Here is an 8549-nt window from a genome sequence, read left to right as displayed (position 1 = left end):
TGTTGTTCATTCATCATTTCTTGTTTGTCAGCCCAGATGGAACAACGAGTTTACTGCTCGTCACTTTTCTTTGTTTTCTTGTGTATCCATGAAGTCGATGCTGTACGTGTCCTTCTTCGTGCTTGCCTTCGTGGTGGTGGCATTGGTGGCGATCTTCAGCATATTACCGTGCAAGACCTTGAACATTTACCACTACCCAATTCAAGTATCTGCTCTTTGTAAGTTGAAATGAGATAAATTTATAAGGCATCTGTTAGATACAGTCGATTCAAAAAACGTTGTCGTCGACCAGCCCACGCGACTGGTCCGAAAGGAAATCTGGGTAGAAATTACTAAAGCGATTGACTGCATAGGTTTTATCTGATGAATTTTTCTTATGGGTTACAGGACGAGCTCGAGCGGAAAGTGTTGAAAGAAACGTTATTCTAATGCCTTCCCATTTTCGAAAGTGTGGTCTTTGGTTAAACCCAAATACGCATTTAAAGGGTTTTTGCTCCCCATTATTATCTTTACTACTAACGGGAACAATTAATTCAGAACAAATATTTAACCGCTTCAGTGATTTTTACCCATATTCCTTTCGGTCCAGTCGCGTAGGCTTGAGCCGCTCGACGACAACGTTTATTGAATTGATTGTATGGCAGTGGCACCAAAAGAAAACGAAATACGGTTGGAATATCAAACCAAAACGACTTGGGAAAAAATGAAAAATGGAATAAAAGTTTGTAGAGTGAAGGAAAAGATTGAGGTGCTAGCCAACGCGTCACTGTCCCGAGCATTCTAAAACTCTCAATGACTTGGTATTCACTAATTTTAATGAGAAAATTGTGGATTCCGAGTCAGTATACGTACTGATCCAAGACTGCGGACCATCCCTGACTTGTCTAGTATTGTGTTCGAGACATGTTGTACTCGATTTCCCCCGAGATTCATTGATTTCTTAGATCTTCGAAGCCATCGATCATCGTAAAATTCACAAGAAGGCAAGTGCGTGAGGAATTTTTAAAAAAAACTTTTCGTGACAAAGCAACAGCGGACATTGGATAATGCAGGTTTACAATTAATGAAATTTTTGCGAAAACCTTTCAGCAAGCACAGGGTATTTATTTTAAAAAATCACTCTTTTAACAATTGTGATAGGCAATCTTTTTTTAGCCACTTTAGAAGTTCTTTTGCATGTTGTTTTCACCGATACGGAAAGTATTGACGACTGCGTTACCGCCTGGAACAAGTTGTACAAGCTATCGTTGTTGCTGAGACTCTGCTACAACTATATGACAACGCAAAACCAGAGACCCCCACTACGCCTTGGATGACAGCCAACCTCGCAAATCATATGCACATATTTAGTAACAATGATTGCTCTTCTCAAAAACGAGTGGGGGAATGGGTCGAATTGCAAGGGCTGCTGGGATTGTTACTGGAGACGTGTGTGTTTGTTTTAAAGCGAAAGAAGGCAAGTGTTTTTCAACCAAGAAAATAAAAATTTTCACTGAATGAAGAGATATTTCAGGAGCAAAGTTACCATCGAGGAATGTATTAGTTCTGTCTTACGTGGTTGGCTTCTTTTTAAGACAGCAAAAACTACTGGAAAACTCGCTGATTACGATCTGAAACCGTTCAACGTTTGAGTTTAAGACATTTTTAGTTTTTCAAGTTCTTTTTAAAAACGATTGCAATTGTTGTATGCCTCGTTCTACAAAGAGTTCCAACAACTTTGCTGGGTATTCTGCATGTTGTTGCCAGCTTTTCTCATGAAGGACCACGTCTTACACCGTGAGAAAAACTAAATGAATTATAAACGGGAGGCGTTGGTCTACTTCACGCAGCTCCTTGACACATTGAACCATATCAGGCACAGCCTGTAATTATGGATTGACTGTTTTATCAACTTTTTTTTTGTTAGGGAAATATTCAACAGCAGCACGAGTTCTCTTGGAGATGGGTTATTCGTACATTTTACTAGTCTGTTAACTCTGTAAGTAACGTATAATTTGTTCACGCGCGCTCATTGTCTAGCTTATCAATGATATCAGAAAATTATATGAATAAATCAAGAACCTTTACTTTTGTAGGTCGAATGGGTGTGGGCTCAAGTTGAATGGGCGGTAGGGCTCATAAGGAGAACAAAAATGAGGAAATCTATTTGACAATTCCTGAAATGAACAATACATTCACTCTCCGGAACTGAATATTAATTGACTTCGTTTTTTTCTTATTTTCAGGTCGTTATACAACAATAACATCCAGAAGATATCAGCCAATGCTTTCCTAGGACTGACGGCTCTTCGAACACTGTAAGTAACATAAGTGTTTGTTCTTTTAAGAAAACCAGCCCCCACATGGCTTTAGTATTCGATGCTAACTTAAGCCTGGTTCAAACTCTTAAAAATGGAGTGAATTCTTAAGAGGATTCAAAAAGAAAATAAAGTGAAATAAAGAAAAAAGTGACGTCATTCTGAATCAGACGATTAAACGACATTTTCCCCCTGATTTTTTTTCACATTCTCCACAAATTAATGCTCTTTAGTTAAGTATCACTTTGGTTTAAAAAAAGATATGCCTTTGATGCTATTTTTCATTACGTAATTTACGTGGGGAGAATGCGTAAAGAGGCAAAATAATACGCACGAAACGGATGGAGATGTTACAAGAAAAGTACTCATGTTTGTTGCTTTTTGTTTTGAAGCAATCTTAGCACGAACCCAATTAAAGTGTGGCAAACATCAGAACTTATTAGTCAAGTTCCTAATCTAACTACGTTAGACCTAACTGGCACATCACCATGGTTACCAGATAATGGCATCTTGAGGTTAAAACGGCTTAGGACCGTTCAAGGCGTTAGCTGGGGTCAACACTGCTGGAACTGTTCACTTATCAAATCAAATAACTCCAGTCAACTCAAGCTGTTAACTGAAGGTTCTACGAGATACATCAAAGGTTACGCATGCCGTACGATAACTATTACAGCCTCGAGAATAGTTCAAAGGTTTGCAAACCATAGTTTTTTAGCAACTTGCGTAGTTGAAAACCCAAAGTGCAGTCAGTCAGAGATCAAGGAAGTCGTAAAGGCACCTTGTCGAGATACAACTTTATCAGTGTTTTCCCTGCAGTATTTTCTTGGCCCTTTAGCAATAAGTTTAAATTTAGTTGTAATTATAACTACCATACGTTCCAAACGTCTCCGCAAGAACTTTGACATGATATTGGTTTGTAATATCGGGATTGGGGATATGTTTAACGGCGTGTATTCTGTCCTGATCATATCTATTCATACGCTTAAAACATTTGACCAAATGATGACATTTGCGCAAGATTACTGTGCATCCATAGGGTTTTTCTGGGTTCTTGGTACATGCCTTGCTGTAAGCTTTTCATTTGTTCTAACAATAGAGCGATACAAATGTGTAATGCACACTTTACCACGTCACAGTAGAATGAGCCCCACCACCCTTCTGGTAGCTTCAGCTATATGTTGGTTATGGGCTCTAACCGGATCTGTTCTACCCATGGTTGGAATAGGTAGTTATTCCATTAATACTTATTGTATATCAGTTTTTCCAGTTAAGTCAAATCCCGTTCAGTTTTATTACAGCGTTATTGGAACAGGTCTATCGGGTCTCATGTACCTCGCTACTATACCTATATACGTTAGAATGTACTTATTTGTACGGAGATCCAGCAAGAACATGCGAATACGCGCAGATATCGAGCTAGCCAAGAGGGTATTCAGTCTTGTATTAACAAACATGCTGTTTTTCCTACTCCCAGTCATTATGTCATTGATTTTCGCTAGCGTTAATCGCGAAACAAACGCTATTTCACGAGAGGTGTCTGAGGTACTGAACTCAGCTTTCCCTCTGCTTTGTTTGACTTTAAATTCAGTTCTTAACCCAATCCTCTATGCGTTCAGGATCAAGCTGTTCAGAACAGAATTCAGCAGAATGTTATCTTGGCGTTGCTCGCTTAACAGGAGAGGTCACAAGACCCGCTCTACCAACATTAAGCTTCACGTACGAGCTGCCCGTGTCGTACATTCTCCAAATAATAGCACATCCCTAGTTACTCTTTGATAGCTTTAAGCCTCGTCATTTTATTGATGAAGGCCATTGGTAAATAATAGAAACGTCTAGTTATCTCGCTCAACTCTTATGCAGAGACATTGACCGAGTTCATTTTTAATGTATTTTTTAAAAAATGAAATGTAAAATGTAAAAAAAAAAAAAAAAATTAATCACATTGGTATTTAAATTTAAAACCCATTGAAATTCAAAATGGCTCACATTACTCGAGTTAAATATCCTAGTAGAAGACATTCGTTAACGGTTAAAATAATTGTATTTGTATTGTGGAAAAGAGAACACAATAAATATGATAAATGAACCTATCGAGGTTTTAAAAAATCAGTTTATTAGTTGAGCACAGTACACGCACACACACGCACCCCTTTTAGGGTGCTCGCGGTGGTTTTTGATATTCCTGTCTTTCACCTACGTCACGCATCGAAAGTCTTCCCAGGAATTATATAAAACAAAACTTCGATGGGCCGAAAGAGAAACCAAATCTATGTATCTCAGCCGAAGTTCTAGTTAAAAAAAACTTAAGATACGAAGACACAAGCGATTGATTGTGCTCATGATGAGCCAGTTCCGAGTTTAAGAATCGTTTTCAGTGCGCATGCGATTTTATCCCGAATTTCTCACCTTTTGTTTAATTAACAACAAAAGAAGGGACCAGTCAATATTTAAGTCGTTGTTTTTCGGGTACCCCCATTCAATCGTTTAAAAAATCCTCCCAATCCTCATTTTGACCTTTCAAGGCCCCCATGTTCCACTAAAAAAAATTAAATTTGAGGGTCCCCCATTTTCTCCTCCACCCCCCCCCCCCTCCCCCCCTTCCCCCCGACTTAAATAGCGACTGGTCCCTAAGGTTTAAACAAAAGAAGTCGAGAAATCCGGTTTAAAATCGCATGCGCACTGAAAACTATCCTTAAACTATGAACTCGCTTATTTAGTTGAAATCAGTATGGGTCTGCCATCTTGGTGTCCCATTGAGAGGCACAAACATGGCGGCCAAATCCCAAAGGTTGAAAATCGTCTTTATATTGTAAACGCTTCAATTTTTCAATACCGAAAATCATCAAAATAATGTTACCCATCATATAAGTTAAAAACGTATAAGTTCAAACGAATGTCCCTATTTCTACTGCTTTGAAAATGCGTGACAGAATTTGACTCACAATAATTCTAAACCATACATCGAAAATACAACATTATTTTGCTAAGACTTTTCTTAGAACGGATATATACAAAGTATTCCATAAACAGATTTGCGGAGTAAATAATTTGGATTTTAGTTTTACGATGACTTCACGTGAAAGCCAAGAATTAATCTGGACTGAGACAACTGGGACAACAACATTCATCACCAGTCCCTCCTCGGCTAACCTTAACAAATCATACCTCCCGCCCCCTGTTGTATTCATCATCTTCGCATAGGGGTGGGGAGGGGGGCTTAGCGGCAACTTATGACCCCACCCACAGTCTATATACGCCCTGTTTTTGTTCCTCTTTGACGCTTTTTTTTTTACGTCATGATTTAAAAATATGAAATTGCCAAAGCCCAGTCGAGGGCCAGCTGATTTTCTGACGGACAGCCATTCTTTAACTGGGGAAAAAACATGTAATCGATCCAATATATCATATAACCGAGCTGAGTCAAAATATACCCATTTTGCATTGATTAATATCTCGAAGTCGAGAAGGAATGAATCAACTAATGAAGTGATTGCTTTAAGATACTTGAGTGAGCTTCCGCATTTCCGCCGCGTATAGGAAAACACATTCATCATGAGAAATATGAAACTAGAATATTAAACAGAAGTGCTTTTGATGGCGATCGAGAGAGTATTGTTAAATCTTGTATTGTTATTATTGTAAACGAATTAGTTGTTATTATTAATGATGAATAAATGGATGAATGGACGAATGGATGGATGGACGAATGGATGGATGGACGAATGGATGGATGGATGAATGGATGAATGGATGAATGGATGAATGGATGAATGGATGAATGGATGAATGGATGAATGGATGAATGATTGACTGGATGAATGGATGAATGAATGGATGAATGGATGAATGGATGAATGGATGAATGGATGAATGGATGAATGGATGAATGGATGAATGGATGAATGGATGAATGGATGAATGGATGAATGGATGAATGGATGAATGGATGAATGGATGAAATGGAGGGCATGGAATGGATGAATGGATGAATGGATGAATGGCTGAATGGATAATGGATGTGGATGAAGTGATGGTGTATGAATGATGAATGGCTGATGTTATGATGGCTGCCGGCTGCATGGCTGCCTGGTGGGCTGCTGCTGCCTGGCTGATGGCGCTGGTGCTTGGGCTGCCTGGCTGCTGGGGCTTGGATGACTGCCTGGTGACGGCTGCTGCTGCCTGCTGCTGCGTGGCTATGCTCTGGCTGGGCTGCTGGCTCCTGCTTCTGGCTGCCTGGTTGCTGTGTCTGCCTGCTGCTGTGCCTGATGCTTGCCTGCTGCTGGCTCCTGATAATGAATGAATGATGAATGGATGAATGGATGAATAGAGAGAGAGAGAGCAGAGCAAATAGGAAGAACAAGAATGCTTTGTCTATATTTCCAATCTCTCCATCAATTTCAACCGTCTTCTTGTTTATAAGGTTCAAAACTAAAATATCCTATTGCATTTCAAACATTAAATGATATCGCATCGCTTAAAAACTTTCTACTCCTCTGATTGGTTAGTTAGATTAGTCTTCTAATATCGCAGGTGAAATAACAAAATCAACATTTCTTCTTATCGAATTTACGTCTGAATATACGCGAGATTTTCTGACGTTTTTTTCGTATAATTTATTTGCCAAAAGTAAGCAAAAACTAGTTGCATTCAAATTACGGCCGAAGAAAAACTTTACAGGGAGTTTTATTCTGCTACGATAGCACGAACTGCCTCAGCCGAACTAAAGGTTGGGAAATCTTCGTTACAGAAATCTTTCAAGAGTAACATTTTTCTTCAGTAGAAAAGGCGATTGTAATATACTATACAAAAAAGGAATTCGAATTAACGCCAAAGGAAAGAAAATTAAGTGAACCAATTCTTACTATTCTTACTTTTTTTATGAGAGAACAGAGAGAAAACTTAGCAATATTTCAAAAAGAGGAAAACTATCATGTTATGGGGGGGATATATGAATGAAGACTTGTAAAATTAAAGAATGCTATAAAACAAAGACAGGAGTGCTAAGATTTTTTTTCTTTGACGATATATTTATTCCGTGAATGACTTTTCGTATTCGTCGGCGCTTACGAGCAAGGTGCTATCATTTTTGCTTTCGCTTTGGAAATAAAAGTAAATTTAAAAGTTAGTTTTAAATCGTGTTTCGCCACTTTTTAATCGTAAATTTTGAAGTAACTAGATTGACGATCTCTTTAGAAACCAGTCATTTTCAGTAGATTTATGGTATGAACGTTCCTAACATCCTTTGACCTTTTGAGCCGAGTTTCTGACTTATTTCTGGCTCATTAATGTTTGCTAATGGATCGAAGAGTAAACGGAATATCGCGCTGGTTATGGTTGGAGCACCATTAATGGCGAGTAGATGTTGATATGGATCATAAATGGACTGATAAATGAACGGAAGCTATCCCAGTATCAGAGTGAGTAAATCCTGCCTATGTAATTGCTTTTTCCGTATGCGGAATAAGTTAGGCGCTGCGCTTCATTAGGTAATCCATTTGTGTTTAATCAGAGATAAAACAAGAGAAGTGGTGCCTCAAACACTAGTTCGTTTTCACTCCCAGTTTCGATTTTTTTAGGGCAGATTTCATAACCATGATTTGGCTGCGGAAAACGATGAATGGAAAGACATTTCGATTGCGTTTAAAGCTCAAACATCAGTTCGCTTTCACACCCAGTTTTGATTTTTTTTAGAGCAGATTTCATAACCATGATTGGGCTGCGGAAAACGTTAAATAGAAAGCCATTTCAATGCCATAACATCGAGTAAAGTGTTAGTACCTTACGCTTTCCACTCGATATAAAAACCGCTCGAACATTACGTCATCATGTCAAAAATCTCCATACAAGTGCCTCTCAAGGGTACCGTACGTAGGAGTTTATGACGTGAAAGACGCGATTAAGACATTGACCTAAAAATAAGTCTTGTTGAAGCCAAACAAATGATCTTCAAATAAATCAATATTTATAGACAATTTATATGTTTTAGATTTACTACGAGAAAATTTAGAGCAATACAAAAGGGTCTGTGTGTATAAAATCAACCCCCTCCCCCCCCCCCCCCCCCCCCTCATTCCTGCGGTAGAGAATAACCAGATTAATTTTGATGTAGTATTATTTCCACGGTAAGACAATGTTTCCTGCATTGACACTTTTTCCATAGTCTCGCATGTCTATCAATATTACGAGGAAGCGTATAGTAAAGTAATAAAGCGAGCAAGCCAGCTTCCTTTCTCATCACTTTGTTAAGTCTCT

General features: G+C 38.6%; 1 protein-coding gene across 1 annotated transcript; it reads left to right on the top strand.

Annotated features, from left to right (window-relative positions):
• On the top strand, nucleotides 1–4322 carry LOC148912332 (putative glycoprotein hormone G protein-coupled receptor). The gene is made up of 4 exons (XM_089027138.1): nucleotides 1–218; nucleotides 1907–1978; nucleotides 2226–2297; nucleotides 2690–4322. Exons 1-4 carry the CDS (start codon nucleotides 37–39, stop codon nucleotides 4071–4073), a joined length of 1710 nt encoding a protein of 569 aa, XP_088883264.1. The 5' UTR covers nucleotides 1–36; the 3' UTR covers nucleotides 4074–4322.
• The last annotated feature ends 4227 nt before the right edge of the window (nucleotides 4323–8549 follow it).

The sequence above is a fragment of the Actinia tenebrosa genome, unplaced genomic scaffold, assembly GCF_029948245.1.
Source record: "Actinia tenebrosa isolate PJP-AT-01 unplaced genomic scaffold, QUT_ActTen_1.0 PGA_scaffold11__36_contigs__length_13525064, whole genome shotgun sequence".
In the NCBI taxonomy this organism is placed as follows: Eukaryota; Metazoa; Cnidaria; class Anthozoa; order Actiniaria; family Actiniidae; genus Actinia; species Actinia tenebrosa.
This window is presented reverse-complemented; position numbering and strand designations above follow the sequence as displayed.

What these genes read in the sequence shown, in the direction of transcription:
- LOC148912332 (XM_089027138.1), top strand. Translation starts at nt 37, where the DNA reads ATGGAACAACGAGTTTACTGCTCGTCACTTTTCTTTGTTTTCTTGTGT. An exon ending in AATTCAAGTATCTGCTCTTT is followed by an intron (nt 219 to 1,906) that starts GTAAGTTGAAAT and finishes TTTTTTTGTTAG; the next exon opens with GGAAATATTCAACAGCAGCA. An exon ending in CTGACGGCTCTTCGAACACT is followed by an intron (nt 2,298 to 2,689) that starts GTAAGTAACATA and finishes TTTGTTTTGAAG; the next exon opens with CAATCTTAGCACGAACCCAA.